The 24,549-nt window shown below is 45.5% G+C and overlaps 7 protein-coding genes and 1 pseudogene across 16 annotated transcripts; 5 read left to right on the top strand and 3 right to left on the bottom strand.

Annotated features, from left to right (window-relative positions):
• Nucleotides 1–483: 483 nt before the first annotated feature.
• Nucleotides 484–2,256, top strand: LOC117896642 (4-coumarate--CoA ligase 1-like). The gene is made up of 3 exons (XM_034805088.1): nt 484–651; nt 703–1,217; nt 1,278–2,256. The coding sequence occupies exons 1-3, from the start codon at nt 496–498 to the stop codon at nt 2,236–2,238; spliced, it is 1,632 nt and encodes a 543-aa protein (XP_034660979.1). The 5' UTR covers nt 484–495; the 3' UTR covers nt 2,239–2,256.
• A 501-nt stretch (nt 2,257–2,757) lies between these two features.
• On the top strand, nt 2,758–18,195 carry LOC117897168 (calnexin-like). Of its 6 annotated transcripts, XM_034805841.1 has the most exons (12): nt 2,758–2,865; nt 2,934–3,230; nt 3,552–3,884; nt 4,049–4,120; nt 4,197–4,330; nt 4,530–5,118; nt 5,188–5,328; nt 5,687–5,818; nt 5,890–6,093; nt 13,392–13,394; nt 17,118–17,239; nt 17,299–18,195. In XM_034805841.1, the coding sequence occupies exons 2-12, from the start codon at nt 3,093–3,095 to the stop codon at nt 18,101–18,103; spliced, it is 2,673 nt and encodes an 890-aa protein (XP_034661732.1). In that variant the 5' UTR covers nt 2,758–2,865; nt 2,934–3,092; the 3' UTR covers nt 18,104–18,195. The 6 variants fall into 6 exon arrangements, with proteins under 6 accessions (XP_034661732.1, XP_034661733.1, XP_034661730.1 ...); XM_034805842.1 differs by lacking the exons at nt 2,758–2,865; nt 5,687–5,818 and adding an exon at nt 5,436–5,561 and having other exon boundaries at nt 2,878–3,230; XM_034805839.1 differs by lacking the exon at nt 2,758–2,865 and having other exon boundaries at nt 2,880–3,230.
• On the top strand, nt 8,425–9,204 carry LOC117897179. The gene is made up of 3 exons (XM_034805877.1): nt 8,425–8,534; nt 8,600–8,917; nt 8,985–9,204. The coding sequence occupies exons 1-3, from the start codon at nt 8,469–8,471 to the stop codon at nt 9,144–9,146; spliced, it is 546 nt and encodes a 181-aa protein (XP_034661768.1). The 5' UTR covers nt 8,425–8,468; the 3' UTR covers nt 9,147–9,204.
• LOC117897178 lies at nt 9,735–10,509 on the top strand (annotated as a pseudogene).
• On the bottom strand, nt 12,010–13,541 carry LOC117897174 (E3 ubiquitin-protein ligase RNF4). 2 transcript variants are annotated; one of them, XM_034805872.1, is made up of 4 exons: nt 13,384–13,541; nt 12,917–13,319; nt 12,761–12,862; nt 12,010–12,687 (listed from the first exon to the last, which is right to left on the bottom strand). In XM_034805872.1, exons 1-4 carry the CDS (start codon nt 13,405–13,407, stop codon nt 12,221–12,223), a joined length of 996 nt encoding a protein of 331 aa, XP_034661763.1. In that variant the 5' UTR covers nt 13,408–13,541; the 3' UTR covers nt 12,010–12,220. The 2 variants fall into 2 exon arrangements, with proteins under 2 accessions (XP_034661763.1, XP_034661764.1); XM_034805873.1 differs by having other exon boundaries at nt 12,917–13,322; nt 13,384–13,522.
• LOC117897176 (vesicle transport protein SEC20) lies at nt 13,665–14,687 on the top strand. Its single transcript, XM_034805875.1, has 2 exons — nt 13,665–13,816; nt 13,888–14,687. Exons 1-2 carry the CDS (start codon nt 13,736–13,738, stop codon nt 14,488–14,490), a joined length of 684 nt encoding a protein of 227 aa, XP_034661766.1. The 5' UTR covers nt 13,665–13,735; the 3' UTR covers nt 14,491–14,687.
• LOC117897181 lies at nt 14,603–15,129 on the bottom strand. The gene has a single exon (XM_034805880.1). It carries the CDS (start codon nt 14,967–14,969, stop codon nt 14,700–14,702), a length of 270 nt encoding a protein of 89 aa, XP_034661771.1. The 5' UTR covers nt 14,970–15,129; the 3' UTR covers nt 14,603–14,699.
• LOC117897171 lies at nt 18,141–22,357 on the bottom strand. Of its 4 annotated transcripts, none has more exons than XM_034805868.1 (5): nt 22,011–22,357; nt 21,071–21,295; nt 18,900–19,457; nt 18,776–18,811; nt 18,141–18,716 (listed from the first exon to the last, which is right to left on the bottom strand). In XM_034805868.1, the coding sequence occupies exons 2-5, from the start codon at nt 21,122–21,124 to the stop codon at nt 18,201–18,203; spliced, it is 1,164 nt and encodes a 387-aa protein (XP_034661759.1). In that variant the 5' UTR covers nt 21,125–21,295; nt 22,011–22,357; the 3' UTR covers nt 18,141–18,200. The 4 variants fall into 4 exon arrangements, with proteins under 4 accessions (XP_034661759.1, XP_034661758.1, XP_034661757.1 ...); XM_034805867.1 differs by having other exon boundaries at nt 22,014–22,357; XM_034805866.1 differs by lacking the exon at nt 22,011–22,357 and adding an exon at nt 21,461–21,615.
• Between the last annotated feature and the right edge of the window lie 2,192 nt (nt 22,358–24,549).

The following is a 24,549-nucleotide window of genomic DNA, read 5'->3' as shown; positions in this document are numbered from 1 at the left end:
AAAAACCGAAAAAGCATTTAACACATTAGAAAGTACATGAAAACATACATACATACATATGTACATATATACAAACACACAGTATGTTTCCATCGATTGTAAAACTGTTGTAAGACTTTGTGACCGATATCGGATTCGTATTGAACGACAATACTTACAGATATGAACAATGTATGTACATATGTAAGTATAGATTGACCCGAAACTTTGCGGGACAGACATTTATGACGTCTTAAAGTCATTACCCTCGTCACACCGACTTCAGGTAATACATATAATAAAGAAAAGTTATAAACCTAAAAATATAGGTATACATTTTAATGGCTTTATTTCCAGAGTCTTATTATTGTTTGAAGATATCAACGCTGTTTATGCTTATCGTTTGTTGCCGCGCTTATCGTTGGTATGCGCCAAAGGAATGTCAGTGGGCTCGCTCCTATAAAAGGAAGACAACAGCCACGAATAACCTGCAGTTAATGAAACATTCAAGCACTGATGGATCGCACAATGCAGTACAGGCCTGAAATCCACTACGACGACACTCTCAGGGTCTGGAGTGGAGGCGAAAGGTCAGACTTCTTCCCATCGCACCTCTCCATTGGAGAGATCATCTACAGGGAGATGGAAAGCCACCCGAATCTGATTGCCCAAGTAAGCTAAAACTCATTACACGAAAGTTATAATCTCAGGAAGATAATCTAGATCTCAGCCACTGAAAAGACGGTGCTGACCCGGCAGGAGATGCGTTTCAACGCCATGCGAGTGGCGAGCTATATGCGAAAACTTGGCCTGAAGAAAACGGATATTGTGGGCATCATAGCCAGAAACACCACACACATGGTGGCCGTGGCATACGCTTGTTTCTTCAATGGCATACCGTTCCACTCTCTCAACATAGCCTATGAGCAGGAAACTATTGAAACGCTGTTCGGCATCACCAGACCACGTCTAATCGTCTGCGATGGGGATGAGTTCGAGAGAGTTCTGGCCGCTACCGAAAAACTTAAACTAGATACCACAATTATTACCATGCGGAATCACCCATTGGCTAGATCCGTGCGGATTCAGGATGTCTTGACCACACCTATAGAGGAGAACTTCCAGCCCTCCAGCCTGGAGCCGAAGCAGACTTTGGCCATTCTCTGCTCCTCCGGAACGACGGGCATACCCAAAGCAGTCACGATTGCAAATAGTCAACAGGTTCTATCGCCAGCCTTGTAAGTTGAACTGAACCATCTTTGTAAGAGATGATTCTTAAACATTGCATTGTTTCACAGTCGAATGTCCTCCAATGTGCAACACGCATACAGCACCCTGGACTGGAACTCGGGTCTCATGTCCATCATCCACGCTGGAGCGTTCAACAAAACAAGTATTATCGCTGACAATGAATTCGATCCAGGCTTCATGTGTCGCATGATAAAAGAGTACAAGATTGGGGTTGTAAGCGAATGTTCATCCCACCTGGCGATTCTGGCGAACTATCCAGGGTTCGAAGACGCTGACCTGTCGAGCATAGAGCTTCTCGTTTTTGGAGGCTCCCACTGCTCCCTGGAAGTTCAGAAACGTGTCCGTCGCCAAATCAAGGGAGCCCTGATCTTTACCTATACCATAACAGAGCTGAGCAGCGCGGGCACCATGAACCTTCACTTTGATGAGAAACCCAACTCTTCTGGACGCCCAGCCCCCGGCACCAAGGTCAAGATAATTAATGAACAGGGCGTGGCTCTGGGCCCGAGTGAAGTTGGGGAAGTATGCCTATTCAATGGTCGGCATTGGTCTGGCTATTATGGCAATCCAGAAGAGACGCGGAAGATTCTCGACTCTGAGATGTGGTTTCACACCGGAGATTTGGGCTACATGGATGAAGATGGCTTCCTATTTATAGAAGATCGCAAGAAGGACATGCTCAAGTGTCAAAATCTCATGTACTATCCCAACGAGATAGAGACAGTCATCGCCCGCATGCCTAATGTGGCCGAGGTCTGTGTGTTTGGCATTTGGGATACGATCAATGGTGATGAGGCCGCTGCCTGTGTGGTGAAGAGGCATGGCACCAAACTGGTCCCCCAGGATGTTGTGGACTTTGTAAACCAACATATTACGGCCAAGTATAGGCAGTTGAACGCTGGAGTCCTCATTGTGGATGATCTAAAGCGTAGTGGCAATGGCAAGACAAATCGACGCGCCAACAAGGAACACTTTATGAAAGTTCAGAATATTAAGGAGTCTAAATGATTGCATTTTGTAGCTAAATGGTTGAAATAATATTGGTTTTAATAATTGTATTGGTGACCATTCTCTCAATGGAACTTTGTGCCTTGCTTTCCGGTACACTGATATTTAAATTGGACTCAAGGTATTTTGCTTAAATCTTATTTTCTAAGAAAACCAATACACCGGAGTCCTCAAATTGAGTCAGCATTCTAGAAAATGTATTCATTTAATGGAAAAAATTATATGTGAAGAGTTGGTAAAGAAAGCAAGCTAGTAATATCAAATTGAATATCAAAAACGAGTAATATCAATTCTCACCAACAGAAAATAACGTTAGCCCTTCGTCGGCCAGGGGTTATTTAAGAACTCCCACGTACAATATAAGGGGTGAGGAATTGTAGCCCAGTTCAGGTGTAAGGCATTGAAGGCTTTTTAATTTTCTAATTAAATAAAAGGGGCGGATTTGGTAGAAGGACTTGTAGAAAGTACTATTTTCAGCAGTTTATTTAAAGTTGGTCATGTGCTTAAACAGAGGGGGATTTAGAGGGTTAAGTTGTTTTTTTTCTTCGGTATATTTCGGTATATTTGTGAGGGCAGGCGGTATATTTTATCGATAAAGCGGTCCAAGTAGGCGAGAAAGAAGCAAAAGTATAATTTAATTTAGCTTAATTTCAATTAGTTCGTCGTGCTAGATTTCGATTCTCGTTTTTCCACAGCGCCCGCAGTTTGAAGAAATTGGTGAAAAGCAACGCAAGCAGCACAGCACAACGAAAAACAGCAGAGTAATTGTTTTTCCGTTCCCACAAACGAGTGCCTTGCCGGGGAGGTGGTTGAAACAGAAAACCAACAGCAGCAGCCGCTAATCGGGAAGGAAAATGCAGTGGAAACTCGGGGGGAGCAGCGCAGCGCTGGCGTTGCTGCTGGCCTGCAACATACTGCTGTCCGTGACAGCCGATGTGGAGTTCGGTGTCGATGCCGACGACTTTGAGGATGGCCAAGTCGAAGATGTTCAGGTGAGAGCGTGGATATCGCACAAATGTGTGGACCGGCGGGGGTAGCCGGTGAGAAAAGTACACGTCAGTGACCGAAGCGTCTAGAATGTTTAAAGAGGGGGGGCTGGCCCGTCCACCCGCTGTTTATGGCCCTTCAATTAACATTCATCTGCCATTTTCCCAAAGCGCCAGAGGAAAACCTCACGCACAACTTATGCAAACCCACCCTGCCTCTCCCATTATCTGTCGCTGGGAAGTGTGTCAACATTTACGAGACCGCGTGGTCGTATGTTTTTTTATCGCAACTTCACTTATCTAACACCAACGTGTCTTTTCATGCAGGAGGAGGCTGTCGGCGCCGATGAGGAGCTGGTCTACGAGAGCCCTGTGATCGAGCCCAAGAAGTTCCACTTCGCCGACCATTTCGATAATGTTGATGAGTCGAGCAAGCTGTGGGTACACTCGCAGGCCAAGAAGGACGACATTGCCGAGGAGATCTCCAAATACGATGGCATCTGGAGCTGGGAGTCGCCGCAGCGCATTGTCTGGGCAAAGGATAAGGGACTGGTGCTGAAATCGAAGGCAAAGCACGCTGCCATTTCGGCGCGCCTCCGAAAGCAGTTCGATTTCAAGACAGAAAAACCACTGGTGGTGCAATATGAGGTCACGCTGCAGGTGCGTCCATTCTAGAGTCTAGATTTATGCAATGTCTATGTTCGGATTGCATCAGCCGAGTAAGCCGAAGGCTGGACAAATCCAATTAATACTTGTTACTGCTGCTCCTCCCCCAAACCTCAAATCCCATTCTTTGACCCAATTTCTCGGTTTCGCTTTTGCAGGAGGGTCAAGATTGTGGCGGCTCGTACATCAAGCTTCTGTCCGCTGGCAAAGAAACGGAAGATCTCAAAGCGGTAAGTGAACGCCCCACCCACGTGCGCGGGCAACCCCCGAAAATGCGTCATATTTTCTGTGCTATTTGCTCTGTAGTTCAATGACAAGACACCCTACACCATCATGTTCGGGCCGGACAAGTGCGGGAACGATGTGAAACTGCATTTCATATTCCGTCACGTTAATCCAATTAACGGCACCATCACCGAGAAGCATTGCAACAAACCAAAGTAAGTCCAAGTCCCATGTGTGTGTGTGTGTTTGCTGGGGGTTCAGTTGCTGCTGCTGCTGCTGCTGGGAGATAAGCCGGCGCGGCGGCACTGGGGTCTTACTGTCTATTTTTACCCCCACGGCATGCGGAACAGCTGCTGGCATCATTCGGTCGCTCGGTCAATCGGTCATTCACTTTTACTTTCTCTGCGCTTGCAGGAACCGCCTGGACGATCTCTTCAAGGACAAGCTCCCCCATTTGTACCAGCTGGTCGTGCATCCCGACAACAGCTTCGAGATTCGTGTGGATCACAAAATCGTCAACGAGGGCTCCCTTCTGACTGACTTTAAGCCGCCCGTTAATCCACCAGCACAGATCGATGACCCGAACGACCACAAGCCAGAGTCGTGGGATGAGCGCGAGAAGATACCAGATCCGACAGCATCGAAGCCCAGTGATTGGGATGAGGATGCACCACCCCAGCTGCCCGATCCCGACGCTGTCATGCCCGAGGACTGGCTGGAGGATGAGCCCGACATGATATTCGATCCCACAGCCAGCAAGCCCGAAGATTGGGATGCCGAAATCGATGGCGAGTGGGAGGCACCGCTGGTGGACAATCCCGTCTGTGAGAAGGCCGTTGGCTGTGGCAAGTGGAAGGCTCCGCTGATCCAAAATCCCAACTACAAGGGCAAGTGGCGTGCACCGAGCATTGACAATCCCAACTACCAGGGCAAATGGTCTCCACGCAAGATTGCCAATCCCGACTTCTTTGAAGATCTGAAGCCCTTCCGCATGACTCCGATTGTAAGTGGCTTGGATTATCTCTGCCTCAACCAATTTAATCACACGATTACTTTTCCCGTACCGTCGTAGAGCGCTGTTGGTCTGGAGCTGTGGTCCATGTCTAGTGATATTCTTTTCGACAATCTGATCGTCACCGATGATGTGGCGGTGGCCCGTGACTTTGCTGCCATGAGCTTTGATGTCAAGCGTCGCTATATTGATCGTGAATCGGTAAGTTAACTGCCACGCCTTCTCCACCCATACACACGCAAACAACACACACACACAGAGAAATCGAATGATTTTCTAATCGAGTGCCTCCATTCGCAAACGGAAAGAAAACCCTGTGGCATCGCCTGATGCGTCGCATGAACTACAAGCCTGGATGGTGGGCCCTGTACTTCCTGTACCTGCTGATTCCGGCCAGCTGCTATATCTTCTATCTGTACCGTCGCGCCAAAGAGGTTGGCGCTGCGTCTTTACTCAGACTCACACGCCAAAAGCTACTTAAAACACATTCATTCATTGCCTCTGCACACTTGCACGATTATTGCTATTGCTATTGCTATTTGCCATTTCGATTTTGTAGGACTCATTCGTGAATAAGGTAGTCGATCTTGCCAAGACAAATCCCGTGGTCGCGGGCCTTATCATGGTAGTCTTTGTCGTACTATTCGTATTCATCACCATTTGGTGTAGATTTGGTGCCGCTAAAAAAGAGGTAAAGTTGCTTGTTTTTGTTATTTATTTTCTTTACTTATTGATTTCTAATACTAATCTTTGTGTTTAAAGGACGCTGCCAAGCGCGCTGATGCTCAGGCAAAGAAAACCGATGCACCACAGCCCGATGATGCACCCGAAGAGGAGGAGGAGAGCGATCCTTCGTCTGAGAGAGCTGCTGGCGATTCCAGTAAGGAAAGCACGCCGCTGTCCGCTAGTCCCAAGAAGAATAAAAAGTCTGATTTAGAGGATAATGTTGAGACCAAGCCGGAGGAGGCGGAGGGTTCTGATGAGCCCGCACAGACTGAGGTGGGTCTTCTACATGCAGTAAAATAAATTGAACTGGAAATTAGTTGCACCTTTTTTTTCCACAGGAACCTACCACAAAATCTACACGCAAGCGTGCAGTGCGCAAGGAGTAAAGCGGATCTACAGCAAAACAGAACAGAAATCAAGAACAACTTCAACTAAAACTCAACCCATTTCCACAAAGCAAACAGCAAACAAACAATATTAATTTCAATTTTTCGATGTTCACCACAATGCAGCACATTTCTCCCCCACACCCCACACAAATACACACGCACCCCGTACATATAATCGTTGCAACGCAGCTGCAGGTGCAGTCCCCTAATTTAATACTATAATTTATGTGTGGTTCGGTTTAGTGAATCTTTATACGTACGTATGTACTTGCCGCACTATCGTTGCATTTTCAAGGTGTTCGTTCTCTCCCTCTCTCCATCCCGCTCCTGGAACACTTGCTAATTTCATTTTTGGTTCAAAGCTCTGCATCCCATTGAAACGCTTTTATTCACATGTTGAGCGCATAAGCCACAAAACTAGACAATTGAGGGGTAGACAGACAGGACAGGCGAAAGTAGTCCAGCAGGCAAAGAAAGAACTAAATGAAGGAAACAGGAAAAGAAGAACATCTTTGGCAAACATCTAGTTTAATATTATGTAATTTAAAACAAAAGAAAATGTAATAGTATGATAGTTATACTCAAGTTTCCATTTTCATTTGTATCGGATGAAAATCTACAGCGAAAAGAATAAATAAAATAAAACTAAATGTCAAAAGCTACCAGCAAGAAATGCTTCCCACAGCCACAACCGATGTGCAGCAACAGCGCCACAGGACTAAAGGCGACAGGAATGCTCCTGCCGGACTTCATTCAACCACCGAAATGCCATAGGTTTAGCATTCCTGCGTCCCACCACCGATGCCCCTGGGTGTTAATTTAAATATATCAACCCCTTGTAAATTCGTTTAGGGATCTAGTCTAGTTACGAATTGGATTTATTATGCTTCATGGTGCGTGTGGCGTCAACCAAACCAGACAGTCGCACCACAGCCGCTACATTTGTGTGGTTTTCAGGCATTTTACAAAATGTTTTCCATTATTTAGTTGATTGGTTTAGTTGATCTCCCCAGCCGCCCAAAAGAATCAGATAAAATCCATTTAACTTCAATTTGTGCTCCAAAAGGATGGAGGAGGCACAGAGTATCTGTTCGGGGGCATTTTAAATAGAAATGGAAGGAAACTCTCTTGCCAATCCATTTCACTGATGCTCCAGCGCTGACACTGATACAATCGCCATGTGCATTTGGGTCTCGTCTCCTTTTTTGTCGCTCTCTGAATAATTCAATTCAATTTCCTAAGCTCATAAATATGCCACAGTCCAGACAGACAGGCAGACAGACTTAACTTGTTAATGGAATTGTTATGACAGGCCCACAGCCCATGTCTATTTGCATGCGCACACAAAGGCCATTGAAAATTATATGTACAATGTCCGCCAAACAGATGCGAGTACGTCTCCAGAAATCCCTTCGATTGTCAAAAAACCGAGATGGGAATCAATTCAATAAAAAGATTAAATGATTCGCCAATGTCTGCGATGTCCCCACCACGATGAAGCCCATCGCTGGTCTCACTTAAAAGGATTAACATTTTGTGCTCTGCACCAAGGGCGCTGCTATTAAAGTAATATGGTTAAATTCTGAGTTAGGGTATTTTCCATAATTCATGCAAGGGACTACAAGGGCTGCTGAGTACTCCCTTTGCTCCCCACACAGACATGCACTTGTACCAACAGAACCCCCCAAACAGATAAATACAATTCAACCCCTTACTTTGAGCTGCGTTCGCCTTTACCTGTTTCCTAAATACCGTGTACATACACGCCTTACCCATGGTCTTCAATACTTTCTAGTCATATTTAAACTTTAGCTATAATTATTGTACCTTCAATCTGTAGCTGTGTTCCACAATAAGTACGAATAGTCTTTATTCTGAATAATTACATTGCAGGGACTTCAAATGGTTGAAGGGAATACCAGTTTTCCATTCGTAGAGGACCTCTGGAATAGCTAATATAAAATTAACCCAGTTGCTGCCTTTCTCAAATGCTTTCATTTTTTATTATAACTATCGATTTATATTACAAAAAAAAGATTGGGCTAAAACTCGAATATCTGGCTATTCTGCGTAAAACTAATTTGGCAGTGATTTGTGCTTTCTGTTTAATGAAAGTACATTAATATGTAGTTAGCAATTAAATAGCTCGTCCATGCGGAAATATGTTTGGCATAAGGGATCACGTTCGACTCTTCTAAAAGTTATTCCCAAACAAGAGCGGAAACAATGCGGTGCATATCTATGTTCTGTGCTTTTATCGGATTTGTTCTATTAGTGAACCTAAACGCTAGCGTAAGTATTTGATTTGATAAATTATTTTCAAACGAATAGGAAATCTTAATAGGCCACATTTTCAGGATGCAATCGTCTTTCGGTTCACGAACTTTGTCTGTGAGAGCTACAACAAGTCCTTTCTAGTGTTTAATTACTGTCGCCTGAAGGCGGTCAATCGAAATAAAGTGATCCTCAATATGAATGCGACTATATTGCACTCAGCCGACAGAATTACGATTCATTGCAGGCTGTTCAAGAAGGCAAGCGGCTATAGACCCTGGACAGTTGACAGAAAATTGGATATCTGTCGCTTTATGCGAACCGGCTATGATCCATATTTCAAAATAGTCTATGGCCTCTTTCATGATTTCTCCAACGTAAATCATACATGTCCGTATGTGGTAAGTTTCTAAAACTATTGTTCATTATATATTCGTACACTCTCTATTTTGTATAATTATTTTCAAGGGACATCAAATTGTAAAGGACTTTTATCTGAGACCTGAACTCCTGGGTCTCCTCCTGCCAACGGGCGATTACCTGCTGGCTCTGCATTGGATGTTTGGAAAAAATGCCATAGATACAAATGTGAGTTTTTCCTTTGTAGAAGACCTCCTGACGAGCAAATAATAGATTCGAGTATTCCTGCGTGTCCCTGGATTTCAACCTTTTCAAATTAATGTATTTTGTTTGTATTCGATCAACTAAAATTCCAATATGTATATCCAAAATCAAATTTACAAATGCATGTACAGAAATAAATGTTTGCAAACTTTACACTGTACATCTGTTCATGTCAATTTAATGACTCCTTCATGTGGAAATAGATTTGAGCACGAACTATGTACTAATCAGTCATACTTTAATCGCATTATTTATAATGTATTTATAATATAAAATAAGTAAATTGTTTACACCCTCGAATTAATCAGATGACTTATAAATGTTGAAATTGTTACCTATTTTTTCGTAGTTTCTACATATGGATGTAATTAAATTAAGATTAATTAAACAAGTTTGACAATTTAAGAAAATCTAAATTGAAAATTCGTAAAACAAATACGCAGAGGTTTGTGCACAAATAAAATAATTAGCAAAATGCCATGCCAAGTGTAATATAATATGAATATAATGACAGAATTTAATGAGTGCTCCATACGGAAATAATTTGTATATATAATTTGATATATTTCCCATGTTGATTTTCAATCAAGAGCAGGATGCGGTCCCAACAAATGCTCGGCGCTTGTATCGGAATATTCATGATACTGAACCAAAACGTTAACGTAAATATATATATATTTAAAATCAAGTGCAGATTAATAGAACAAGTTTTCAGAACGCAATCGTCTTTAGGTTCACGAACGTCGTCTGCGAGAGCCACAATAAATCCTGGGTAATATGGCAGAACTGTCGCCTGAAGGCAGTCAGCCGAAGTAAAGTAATCCTCAACATGAATGCTTCTGTCTTCTAACCGGCTAATAGTGTAAAAATTCATATTAAGCTTTTCAAAAAAGCAAACGGGTTTAAGCCTTGGCTGATGGACAGGAATATTGACGCCTGTCGTTTTATAAAGTCCCAGTACGACCCAATTATGAGAATAATCTATGGACTCTTTAAAGATTTTACCAACGTTAATCATTCATGTCCCTATGTGGTATGTTCCTGAAACTTTAAATCTGATACACAACTTCATCCTGCATAACTCCTTCCCAGGGATCCCAAATAGTGAAGGGGTTTTATCTGAGGCATGAGATCTTGAATCTACCCTTTCCAACGGGCGATTACATGCTGGCTTTAAGGTGGTACCTTGGCATGAGCGCGAGCCCCACCACGGATACAAATGTAAGTTTTTCGTTCATAGAGGATCTCCTGAAGAGCCCATAAGGACTTTCCCATGGATTATCTTTAGAACATGAAGCTAATAAAGCAACCTAATAATTGTGTGGTTTGATGCCTTTAAGCGAAAATTGTTATATAATTAGTGGAACAAATTAAAAACGCATTTCCAACTGAATGTCAATGTTCTCATCGGAATATTCCTAAAGTCCAACTTCAAGTGCAAAATGTTGGACTGGGTTATGTGTGTTGGAGATTCGCCAAACCTCATAGATGGGTAAAGACGTCAAGGGTTGAACATGTGTGTCCCTTTGAAACACATGCAACTGCACCGGCTGGTCCAGGAACACCCCAAAGAGAAAACCGCAACCCAACCGGTTGCCCAGTCCTGAGTAAGCATTATATTTTTAATAAAAATAATATATGTTTTTTGAGTTTGCCAAAGGCAACAACTTTGAACCCTCATACAGACAATAAGCATGGCGACATAAGGGTCAGAGTCCGAGGCTTTTAAGTGCGCCGGAATTAGTTGATATTTTTGAAAGGCGATTGATGGTTGGGGAATGCTCCATAATCGTGGGTAGCCTTATTGAAGTTAGATGCCCAGCCAATCGATGCGTAAGCAAAATTACTATGCCCTCATATGTAATTTTATTGCAGAAACAGACCCCACAACCCCCAAAGAACCAGAGATATTATCTTGGGGTTGCTCTAGGGGTTGGATGTTGGCTTATGGTAAAATTTTTGTGGTGAGGTACAGTACCAGTCCCCACATTACCCGTTATTTCGGCAAGTTCCGTGCAATTAAGTCGGCCATTATCTGATCAAATCTTTGCGAGTTGTCCCGTGGCATGTTAGTCCCCCTCGAGCCAAAGTAAGATTTAATTTCAGAGCATTGCAAGCTCGATTTCATCATAAAGATTACGTGCCAGAGATACAAATTCATAAAATTGGTTTTGAATTCGTGCAGCGCCCTTAAATTCCCAGCCTCCCGACACTTTTACTGGCTATTGGAGATTTATTTGATTTCGATATTGCTTTTATTGATTTGATGCGGCGATAATCGTCTTATGACCTCAAAGCAATAACCATTTTTCAATTCAACGCACCCAAAAAATGAAGCAAAAAGCTTCACAAATCAGTCTTGAGTCCCATTGGAAATGGTAAAATTCTTTTTGCATATACTTGAGTTTAAATCAATTAACTTGCGTTTATTTGATGCAAATTAGTTTGTTAGTCGTATTTCATTCAACAGAAGCCCGTCTGTAATGGGTTTTTTGGGTCTAAGTTACTGAGGAATTCAAAGAACCAACAATCCGATCCCATTCAAATGTGCTTGTCGTCACGATCTTGTCGGATAGACGGATGCATAGTGTTGTATGTATATACAAATATGTTAATTATATTTTCTTCGGTCCTCTGTCTTCTATCTCCAGCTTTCACTCTTTATTTCACTGTCCTTGGTATTAAGGTGAACGGCGCCACCTAGAGCTGAAAAGAAGAACTAGCTAAAGCTTACTATGACAAAAGCTCGCCGCTTTTGGCGAATAAACAATAAATGGCGGCGAGTCTTTGCCAGAATGTCATTCGTACTTTTGTCATCTCTAAGGCGGAAAGGCGGGAAGCTCAAATGAGTTACAACGCAGCAAATTTGGAATATTCAGGAGTAACTCTAATTATTATGGAATACAAAAGAACTTTAAATCGCGCATGAGAAAATTACAACAGCGGACATTTTGTGGCTGTAACATAACATAAAAGCTTTCGGTGCTTAAACTAAACAATACAAAGTAAGGAAAATGCCCAGTTCAGATGGCTCGCAGAGCATTGTTGGCATATCGAGAAAATAAATAATAAAAATAGTCCTACAAGTAAATACGCGTTGTCTGCCGTATGGATAGTTTTTTGTTACACATTGGGCACTTGTGGGTGGTGCGTATGGCTGTTTCGATGCACGGGCGACAAAAAACGTGGCCACATTTAGTCGACAAAGGCTCGCGGTGGCGCACGCTATCCAAACAAACGGGACACTTGTAGACATCTTCATTCGAGGACACGTTTTTTTCGTTGCGCTTGCGTTTCGGACTCGACGGAGCGCTGTCGTCGATGTGCAACGTAGCACGAGCTGTGGTGGGAGTGCTCGAGCTAGCATGGTTACGACGCCGATTAGTGGGCACATAATCGGAGTCATCCAAATCAATGGTAGCTGTTGGTACGATTGATCTGTCCGGAGTACACAAGTCAATCACCGCTTCTGGTACACGATTGATGGATCGTCCAATGGCAGCTCTGGGACGTGAATTGTCCAGTAAATCTATTACCTCCACTGGCGCTGTTAAGGAAAGACATAAATATTATAATTGCAGCCCGTCACAGGACCATAGTGAGCAGAATGATTGGCTTACAGTTTACACGAAAAACACGGCGGACCACAGTCGGTGTCGAGGTGTTTGAGACACTGGTCTCATTGCCGCTGTTGGCGCTTATTTGCTCACAGTAGCGATTTACTGAAAGCAGAAAGATTAGTCCCTTGCAATGAGGCCAATATGGCTTAAACATACTGCGATCTATTTCGGCTTCCACCTGGGAGATATCGATGGATGGTGAGTTCAGTCTGGAGTCGTCGAGCGAAAGGCCCGCAGCATCTCGGCTGGGGTCGTCGAGCGAAAGGCCGGCATCGCGGCCAGATTCGTCATCATCGATGCTCGCACTATTACCCATACTGCTCATATCGGAGTCCTCCGAGATATTAAAAGTGGTGTTAATGCTAGACACGGAGCTAGAAAACCCGGTTGTTGAGGTAGAGCTGGAACTGTTGCTGTTGCTGACGCTAGAAAAGGAACTGAAGCTTGTTGAGGAGCTCTCGCTATCATTAGAATGGCCCCCGTTGAAGGACGAGTTTATTTCGATTGAGCCGGATCCGTCTAATGACAAGTCAATCGTAAGGCAACGATTTGAGAAATTCTACTGAACACACAGAATATGCTTATAAAGGGTGTAATGTGGAAAAACAAGGATAATATCTTACCGAAAAAGACCGTGAAGAGGCCATGACTTAAAAAAGGCAATGCATTCGCGTTTTCAGAACAGAAAAGCACGGGAAATTGATGTTTGCAGATTGCTTTTGAAGTTTTTTTAATTTTAGCAATTTACTTTTATGCGGTGTGACCGCCGATTTATCGATAAGTCGACCCTTAAATATACACCGGAATCAAGCTTATCATTTTCAAAATACTACGAAAAATTCACACACTCAACACAAAATACCGACTCCCGCCACAGAACTAGTGCTGGATTACACCCAAAGTTTCTGACGGCGGCACGTCACCATAGCAAAATAAATATACAAATTATAAATTAAAATTGCTTGAGCCGATGCAATGGACAAGGATAAATTCACGCTGCAGTCCATTCGGCAAGACCTCATCGACAACAATTTGCAAGCCAAGGCAATTATACAGGTCAGTAGTGAATGAAAACACTGACCAGAGAAACCGCCCGGAAAGTCTAACATCCAAACTAAATATTATAGGACATAGTGAACAGTAGAACAACTATTGCCGAGCTAGAGGAGCTGAATGAAGCTGGACGGGCAAAGCTGTCGGCTATTCGCAAGAACATCGAGCGCTTGGATGATTGGGCACGGGACATGGCCGACACTTCCTTGGCAAAGGAGGTGGACACACACAGGGACCAATTCTCGAAAACCTTGCAGGCATTCCGCAAAGCGAATGTGGCGACTATGCTGGAGATCGAGAAAGCCAACCGAGAGGAGCTGATGGCCATCACTGGCGAGAGTGAGTTGCGACAACGCACCACAGCGAGAGCACGCCACAACCAGGGCAGTCTGGTGTCGCAGGAGAACGATGTAACCGAGAAAATGCTGGCCATTTCGCGGCATCTGTCGGAGACGACACAGAAGAGTGCCGTCACGCTAGAGACCCTGGTGGCGTCGTCCCAGAATGTGGAGGCAACAAGTGACGAGCTGCAGCACACAGCCGGCAGCATCAAAATGTCCGGAAAGCTGTTGAAAAAGTACGGTAGACGCGAGTGCACTGACAAGATGCTCGTATTCTTTGCATTTTGTTTGTTCCTTGTTTGTGTCTTTTACATTGTACAGAAGCGTCTGTTTTAGGATTACTATTCGGTGTGTAGCTTAAGAATATCGCTTTGTCGTTTAGGAAATAGTTCATATAAACAGCAGGACAGGCAGGGCATGGCGCCACTAAAGCTATGAACCCAAATTGTAGGAACCTAGTTAAGCGCTATTTGCTCTTACTTTATTTATCTTAGTACAATTTGCAATCGAAAATGTAAATTCCTTTTTATAAATCCACTCGTATGCTAGTACGGACACCTAGGCACTCCGCCTGGATTTGTGAATCCATTTGTATTGACCAACCGGCAGATATCCTTATAAGACCGCTGATGATGCTGCGGCCTTTGTCCTTGCGTTTGCCTATAGTTGGCACCACGGTAACCAGGATAAGGCAGCTGGGAGGATGTATAGTAGTAGCCGCCACCTTCATATAACTGGCCGAAAACTGTTCCTTCGTAAGCAGTGCCCAAAGCAAACCACAACAGAATAACACTGATATAACCAGAACTGCGCATGGTTTTCGTATGTGCGGCTACACGGCTTGAGATTAAGTTTGAGTCTGAATAACATTGGGGATCAATAAATGTTTGCCCTACTTATGAGAATTCTGCAACCTTGCTCTAAATGGAAAATTACGAGCGAGTGCCACGGACAGTTTTCATTGCCAATGATACTGATAACAGAAAGAGCGCGGTGCGACCAACAGGAAGCCATTCACGGCCATGGCATAAGCAATTCAACGTTGCTGGCGGTAAGGACAGTTTCGTCTTGCAGCCAATCAGCGCCATCTTGTAGCCCAGGCATTATTCCTTTTAGGATCATTGGGCTGGCTGGCTGAACGAATAAATTGTTTCTTAAAATTATTTAAGATTCATCTCAACGAAATATTGAACATTTTTGTTTGGTTGAGATTTTTTGTTTGAACCCTATTTCGCAAACAATCCTAAACAAATAAGTCATGAAAACTAGCAAATCTTGTGGATAAATGATTGACGAATCGGATAAAACTATAGTTTTAGGGCTGAGAATCCTAGCTAGCTAGTAATATTAGATAGAAAATCAAAATCGAGGAAAATTATTTAATTTGTACGGTATATTTTGAAAATGAAAGTTATATTTCGGTATATTTGTGAGGGTCGAGCGGTATATTTAATCGATAAATGCGCTGTCACACTGGATGTAAATCGTAATTATTATTGTGAATAATTTTTATTTTCTTTCTGAATTGTAATTTATTGGAAACAAAAAATGAGCACGACGACAGAAGTGCCCGTCAAGCCTCCGGCGAAATCAGCAAATTACTTTGCGCTCCAAACAGCGTTCGAGGTGAGGGATCGAAAAAGATGCCAAACAGCGACACCGGCAATATACAAATCGCAAATATTTACAGAATGCCTTGGAAAAGGCCATCGAGGAAAGCAGCGTGGAGATGCTGGTCAAGGAGTACAACAGCTACACAGCCAACTCCGAGCACGACAAGCGTCTGCCGATGGACCATGCATTTCGAGTGCTCCTCATGAAGCGTCTGAACAACGACGTCAAGCAAATCGGTGATCTTGTGCGTCTCTCCGTGGAAGCAACTCGGTCCGAAATCGTGTCCAACACCATTCCCGTAGTGCTCCTCATCGACACATTCGATGTGGTCACTCTGGACAGATGTCAGGAGATCTTTAAGTTTGTGGAGGAGCTGGTGGATGTTTGGAAGGAAGAGATATTCTTTGCCTCTTGCAAAAATAACATATTGCGAATGTGCAACGATCTGCTGCGCCGCCTGTCCCGTACACAGAACACAGTCTTCTGCGGTCGCATTTTGCTCTTCCTGTCAAAGTTCTTTCCGTTCTCCGAGCGGTCTGGCCTGAACATTGTTTCCGAGTTCAATTTGGACAATTTGACAGAGTATGGACTGGATAGTAAGGATCACGATGACACTGACAACAAAGAGCTTGAGGACACTGCCGAGGATATTCCCCTCAAGATTGATTATGATCTGTATTGCAAGTTTTGGTCCCTTCAGGACTTTTTTCGCAATCCAAATCAGTGCTACGGCAAGGCGCAGTGGAAGATGTTTCACATGGTAGGACTGATAGAATCTGATGGTTCGAATGGCTCTTACACTTATGATTATCCTTTGCAGCACGCGGAGAACATACTTCAGTCTTTTGCGAGCTTCAAGCTGGAGGACGTGCGTCCGAGCAGCAACGAAAACGGCAGCGAAGCGGATCAGGCGATGGATGTAGACGATGCTGTTGTTGATGCCGCAGTGGCATCTACCGTGAGCAAGGCAAATCACTTTTTTGCCAAATTTCTAACCAATCCCAAGCTGCTGGCACTCCAGCTCTCCGATTCGAACTTCCGGCGTGCCGTACTGGTGCAGTTCCTCATACTATTTCAGTATCTTCAAGTTAGCGTCAAGTTTAAAACGTAAGTGAGAGGCTTCAGCGAAACAGAAAGAAACAGGACTAATTTGAGTATCTTGTTGCAGCGACGCGTACACTCTAACAGCCGAACAGGCTGATTTCATAAAGGACACAGAGATTCGTGTGCGCAAACTTCTGGAAGAGACCCCACCATATGGCAAGCGCTTTTCCCGCACGGTTTGCCATATGCTGCAACGCGAGGAGATGTGGAACAACTGGAAGAACGAGGGCTGCAAAGAGTTCAAGAAGCCGGAGGACCTTCCCTCGAATGAGGAGGAAAACAAACCCCCTCCCGCCAAACGGCCAAAGCGTCCACTCGGCGACTCCCTGCGCGACGCTGCTCGTAATGGCAAGTTTTTCCTTGGAAAGTACGTACATCCCGCTTCATTGCGTCTCCGGAATTGTAATCTGAGAATTTCTTCCTTAGCGAAAACCTGACACGCTTGTGGAACTACTCGCCGGACAACTTACAGGCTTGCAAAAGTGAGCAGCGCAACTTCTTGCCCCTGCTAGAAACGTATTTGGAATCGCCCCACGACAAGATCGATCCAGCCTTCGAGTGGCGTGCCCTGCGTTTGCTTGCCCGGCAAACTCCCCATTTCTTCACATCGCCCTCGCAGCCGTCTAGCAAGATTTCCGACTATTTGGAGCAAGTGCGCAAGCGCCTCATACGCGATAGGGAGCCCAAGCCAACCACCACGGTATCCAGCAATGCATCAGAGCAGAACAACGGTCTGGCAGCGAAGAGTACACCCGCGGAGAGTGAGCAGGAGGCGGCTATGGCGCTGCAGGAAGCAGAGCCAGAGCAGGATCTCGAGGTGGAAGACACAGATCCCGTTGTAGAGGAAGTGGAAGAGGACCCAGGCCATGAGAAGTCATTGATGGTGACCGCCAAGCACATCGATGAGGTAGCACCGCTGATCGGAGAGCCCTGGATGAAGGTGGGCAAAAAGATTGGATTTTCCAATGACGAACTGCTCTTCTATCAAATGGAGCATCCCACCGCCAGTGTTGCCTGCTCGAAAATGCTGTGCACTTGGATCTCAGAGGATGACGACGCCACGCTGGAAAACTGGGCCTACATGCTTGAGGGCCTGGAGATGAACCAGGCAGCCGATGCCGTAAAGGCCATTATCGAACGTGAAAAGTCATCTGGCTCTTCCGCATCGACTGTCACTGTTGGGCAGCCGCAGCTCGAAGATGACAACGATGTCGAAGTGTTATCCGACTAGGCCCACCCGCAGCTCGCTTAAAGTTGAGTCTATCATCGTTTCATTCATCAAAAATTGCTTTATCACAAGTAAACGTATGTTCGAACACACCACTGGGTCAGCGCTTCTTCAAGGGATTGGGTGCGTTCTGACGCGGTTTGTTGTGTATCATGGTGGCACATTTCGGTATATGCCGCTCCGCAGCCGTTTGGTTGAAGCGTCTGCCGCAGTGAGGACACTGAATATAGTCGGGATTCTCCGATGGTGGCGGCGGAGGCAGGTCGCTCAGTTTGCCGCCGCGAGCCACATGCGCCTGGGCCTGCTTCGCAGATCTGATCGTCTGTATGAACTCCTCGTGCTTCTTGCGCCAGTTGCTTTTCTTTACGCCCGTGACGAGGCCCTTGACTTGGGCGGCACTGCTGTACGACGCCTGTGAGCGCGCTGCCTTATTGCCCTTCTTGCCGACGAACTTCTCCGCCTCTGTGCCACCCACACGCTGCTTGGAGGCATCGAAAATCTTGCGCTTGGTGGTCATGGTGCGCTGGCAAACATCCTCGTGCTTGCCCAATCGATCCGTGTTGAAGTACCGACCGCAGTATCGGCAGGCGGACGTACCCTCAGGAGGCGGCTGACTCTGTCAAAGAATAGTGGGATTAGCATACGACCATTGCATCAACTGGCGCCACGACTCACCATTGTTTTTTTGGGGACTGGAGATTTTGCTTCGACCTGAACCGGATTAACATGGAATCAAGTTGAACAACATGAATATTTTTTTGTTGGGAAAATAAAGGCTATGTGGGATGATGATACTCACCTTTCGGTTCAGTGGCGGCGACAAGCGACTACTTGCGGCTGGAGTTGGACCGCCAGTTGCTGCCCCACGACTTGTCGGGGCCTTGGCTCTAGTCGCTGCTTTTGGCAAGGGACTCCGCGGATCGGGAGCAATGGCACGACTGGCTGCCTCCCCTTCACGCGGTGGTGTTTTTCTCGTAATCACAGGCTTTAAGCGATTCACAGTGCCCGCCGGACTGTATTTGTTGTTGTTGCTATCACTGGTCAAGCGTCTGTTGAAGACTGCCTTGTCCTTTAGGCTCATGGCGGAGACATCTTTGATGAGCCTTTGAACTGGCTGCTGCTGACGCGCGGGCTGTGCCGGCGGTGTGGTGGCACCACCAATGGGCTTAAGTGGATTACTTCGATCGATTCCAGCTCCGCGACGCCGCTCATCGAACATTTGGCGTACTTTGCCGTTGCCCACGAGCCTGGACGAAACGGCGCTTGGAGCACCAGCAGCTAGACCAGTGCCAGGGCCACCAGTCCTACCCGTCAATAGGTTTCGACGACGCTCCTCCTCTGCCTTCTGAAAGCGCATCTGGAAGGAGAATTCAGAAGAGAGGTTCAGTTGTGGGCTGGAGCTATTATCGTTTCATTGGATGCGCCCTTTGGTGGTGGTCTTACGGGTACCGAATCGCTGTTGCCACTGCCATTGCCATCGCTGGGTGGCAGATGACTCAGCGCCTCCATTAATCGCCGGGCCGCCCAAGATTCATTGAGCTTGAGCGGCAATATATGATCCTGCAAGTACTCCGACTCCAACTCAATTCCGCTGCCGAAGAGGGATATATCTTCGTCTTCCGCCGCTTGCAACATGCTCGGCCAACGGGCGCGTGTCAACTGAGGTGGACATTAGCACGTCCGTTTCCCCCGAGTGGAGTCATTAGTTGCACATGTGTAAGCTTGTGGGTGTGGGTGTGGGTGTGTGTTTGTGTCTTGTGTGGGTTGTTTGCCTGTCTATTGCGCGGTCACCACTCCTTCCCACTTCCCACTTGGAACAAATCCGTGCCCACTTACGTGCCGCCAGTACATAAAACCCCTTGCCACACGACCCGCCTGGGCAAAGGTAACTTTATCCGTCGCTGGTGCGCCAGAATAGTTGCCAGCGCTGGGGGTTGTGGTGGGGTGCATGCTCTCCTCCTCCGTCGCCTACTCGTATTTCCCTCAAGCTAAAGCTGTTGCTGTGCTCCTCTTGTTTCCTGGTTGTGGTGGCCTTCGAGTCCGACCATGGCCATCCGCCGCTGCTGCCAATCGTCAAAGGTATCGTCGTCGGCGAATAATAGAGAGAGTCTTTTGTGTATCGGACACTTGAGAAATCCTAGCCTGATGTCCTTTTGTTTAGCTTGCGCCTCCAGTTCTCCTCCTCGCTGTTGTTGTGCATGGTGTTGCTGCATGCCAATAGCAACAACAAAAAATCAATGGCTGCAACGGCCACCAGACGTTGCCATGGCTCATGTGGCAGACACGGGCACGGGGCACACACAGGTACACACACATACATACATACATTAAATGGGAGAGCGAGAGAAAGCATGCTAGCTCGACATTTGTTGAATGCAACAAAGGAAGCGCTCAGCTCAGCTAAGGTGACAAAGGACTTTCCCTCCCAGGGGGCACCATTCCAATCAGCGATTAAAATCGCGCGCCACCAATTTTCCAAGGTAAATTATTTGATTGATTGATGGTTTGTTTGTCCCATGCTGTTTATGTGGCTGAGTGTGTTTAATGTCAACCCTTTATGGTTATTGAAGGGCTTGAGGAGGAAATCCTCTCCTCGGATTTTCGAATGTCGCCCACGCCCCCCCATGGATGTCATCAACAGATGGCATTGAACGCGAGCCTTTTGTGTCGTGGCAAGAGCACCCATTCCCAAATATGGGAAAGCACTAAATTAATTGGCTGGCTTTTTGCTGGGAAACTTCGGCGAGCGAAGAGAAGAAAACATACATCCACCAAACACACAGCTCGCACCAATTTCGGAGTCGTCACGGAAATTGAACGGAAAGATCTGGCTGCTGATGTGACCGACGGTGGCACAATCGTGATCATTACCAAATGGTCAGCTAACTCTGGCAGCAAATGACCTGTTCAGAACTGGCCACGGTGGGGTCACACTTCCTGTGACGAGGTTTGTCTATCATTAACTCTTACCCGCATATCGCCCAGCTTTGAGGGTCGAACGTCTCCGGAACCGTTTGACGACATAGCCAAATATAGTCGGGATCAGTCGGGTGACGGAGTCTACGAGATGGATTCGATGCGACTCGACCGGTGGTGAGTGGGCAGCAGACAAGGCGATGACGAGAGTAAGCCGCTTGAACGTAGACCCGGCTTAGACCGCTCAGTCCGGTGAGTCATGCGATGTCGTCGCTCTGCCTGCAAAAACAAAAAACAATATTGGAAAATTATGATCGGCAGTAAAAGTCGGCAGGAGGCGTGAATGGAAACAGGGTGCAAACAGTCGCACAGATCGTTGATATTGCACTGCGTGGGCGACCGGACCCAGTCCCAGTTCCAGACCCAGACCCAGCTCAGACTCACAATTGTGGGCCGATGGCCACACCGAATATGGCTCGTCCAATGAACACTCCAATTGAATCGAATTGAAATCGAAGCGAAATGCGCACCAACAACGAGTAAGCTCTAATGAATGATGAAAACTAATTCTAAAGATTCGACCAAAAACCACTGAAAGAAGATAGCTTTAACATTTGAAATTTAGCACAAAATATCTTTCTATAATTATTTAATGATAATATTTAAATCCAAAACATGTCGAGAAAAGCCAGCTAGGTGGGGCTCCTAAACAATATGGAATGGAACCACAAGTGATATTTAAAGATTGAACTGTGAATGCTTTGCATCTCATTTCAGGGTATAATGCCCGTCACCATTGCCTCCCACATGCATACATTTGTATGCTGTTCCCCTCTACCACTTCGCTGACAATTAATTTATGTATATTTCTGCTTTTTGGCACACGTCGTCTCTCGCTGACTAATTTCAACTCTCGGCTCTGTTTGCTCTGCCTGTGTGTTCGGAGCTGCGATTTGCATACACTCTTCCAGTTATAGACGAAATGCTTACTTACCACCAGCCGTAAGAGTGCGAGGGACTGAGAGATTTGCCTGCACTCTCTTGGCCACTGGTTGGACAGTCCTGTCCTCCTGTTGGCTTCGACAGAAGGCACGCGAGTTTGTTGACACACCAGCGATGGGCAGGGGGCCTTCTAGCGACAAATAAACTTTAGAGCCAGACCTCGAGAAGTGGGTCACCGGCGACAGGACTGGACAGCCTAGGGTAGGATAGGACGAACAGTGGCTGGGGTAAATGGCCAGCTGCTGACAGTAATTACGCGTACGCCGCCTCGTTGGCCCACTCACGTCAATTTGAATTTTAAAGAGGTGCCTTGCTCGGGCACCGGCTTGGCTCGGCTCGACTCGACTCGACTGTTTGCTTAGAAGTTTGCGCGCTAACTGAGACAAGATTCCGAATCCGAATCCGATTCCAATTCCGATGGCCAGACAGGCAGGCCCGGCCCGAACAAGTTGCGAAGTTGGCGACATCGAGGGGAGCGTTGCAACGCCAACTGATCTATACAGCGATGATGTCGTGGCGTGTCGGCGCTAACTTCCCCCAGCCCCCAGCTCCAATCCGCATACCGCACACTCCTACTGCCCAGTCCCCCCAATAAGACCAACAAACACATGCATGTACGTGTGTGTACGTGTGTGTGCGTGATTCGCAGCACGGCACACACGAAGAGAAACATGTATTTTCGCTCAATTGCTGTTGTTTCGTTCTCTCAGATGTTGTTGCTAATCTTTATTTGCTTTTGTTGTTTTCGTTTTACATTTATCAACGCTGACGCTTCGCTTCGCAGATGTTATCCGCCACTCCATCTCTCCATCAAGCTCTTCTTTATTTACTCATTTGCCTGCCTGCCTGCCTGAAGTCATCGAATCAAAACCCCATCGTAAGGTGTATTTATAGACCTCTTTGTGGTCTCTGTTTTCAAGCGATTGCCGAAACCATTATTAATCAAAGCCATCAGAGATTTTTGCATTTGGCTAGAAAATGAATTGGTACAAAATTCTTACAAAGTTTTGCGATGGGCTTGTGACAATTTGGAAACATTTCATTTGGAAAATACTTATGGACAATACGGTTTTTATTCTGTTTGCTTGTGAGGGTATTCCAGATTCGGCAATCGCCTCGGGCTTGATTCAGTGGATGACTTCTGTTGCTGCTTTTCTTAGCGTCTATTTGCTCATTGTTTTCGTAATAGTACAATCATAAATGTTTATACATTTTCGTTTTGCTGTGCGGTCTTGAAACCATATAAGAGCGTTCGTTTCTTCTTCTTTGTCGTTTGAGATTTTTGTTAACCGACTTTCGGGCCCACGCTCGCGCTCTTCTTCTCTTCAACTGCCAGCCTCTCTCTTTTTGTGTTTGTCTGCCAAAAGTTTTCTGCTGCACTTGCTCTTCGGTTGGATTGGGTTGGGTTAGATTGCTGGAATGTGGTGAACCTGCACCAAACAGAGGAATGGGAGAGGGGGCTCGTTTCGAGCAGATCTTTCCCTGGCTGAAGTGTTTTCTTTTGTTCTTTTGGGTTGAGCTTTTTGCGGCGTCATGCGAGTGAACGTGAACGTGAACGTCTACCAAATATTTATAGACACATATACATACGATACACATCAATAGAATTACACATTTACTTCTCTAATTACGTTTCGAGAGCGACCTTTGCCAAAGTTCGGGAGAAGGCTGGGACATGATTGGAAAGAGGGCAGGAAGAAGGAGATTTGACGCCTGGGTGGGGGCTTTGCAGGAGCCTTTGGCAGGTCTTTCGGCCTACGCCTAAAACTTTAACATTTGTTACATTCATAGTGCGGATTTCTCTCTTTTTCTTATTTCGACTGGGTTGCTTTCGGTTTGGGTTCAATTTCTGTTGATTATTTTCTCTACGCCAATGCAGATTTGTGTATTGGTGAAAATGTATATAATATGCACACCTATTTAATGTATATGTATATGCATGTACATATGTATGCTCTCTTGTATAATTTGTATAGTCGGCTGCTGCTTAAGTCACTAAGAACCTTCCCGTTGGCTTTACTCTTCTATTCTCTGACGACAAACAGCAATTACCGCAGACTGCGAGCAAGCTCCAGTGCGGATTACAAATGGGAATACATTTAACAATGACACGGCAACATCAACATCAACTTCAACATCAACATCAACGACACTGACAACTGACAATTGGCAACAAACGACGAACTTACTAGCCTAATTGTAAGTTACGGGTATATGTGGGCCGGGGACAAACCCGCCGCCCCTTGCGCTCTCTTTCTAAATGTTTTCCTCCATCCTCATTTCTCACGGATCATTCACAACGACTTGCGATCAATGCTTGGATTGGTTTTTCTACAGTTTTAAACTTTCTATTATTTCGGTTCGTACTCTCCACTTCTTCTCTTTGCTGGCTGCCTAAATGCGCAGCACAATAAAAATGGCTACAGTACACATGCATATTTCTCTTGGCTTACATTAACAAATATATGTATGTATGTATATATGTGTATGTATGTATATAGGTATGCATATATGTATGTACTGTTCGTTCA

Source organism: Drosophila subobscura, chromosome O, assembly GCF_008121235.1.
Source record: "Drosophila subobscura isolate 14011-0131.10 chromosome O, UCBerk_Dsub_1.0, whole genome shotgun sequence".
NCBI lineage: Eukaryota > Metazoa > Arthropoda > Insecta > Diptera > Drosophilidae > Drosophila > Drosophila subobscura.
Note: the sequence above shows the minus strand (reverse complement) of the source record. Positions and strands in the feature narration are given on the sequence as shown.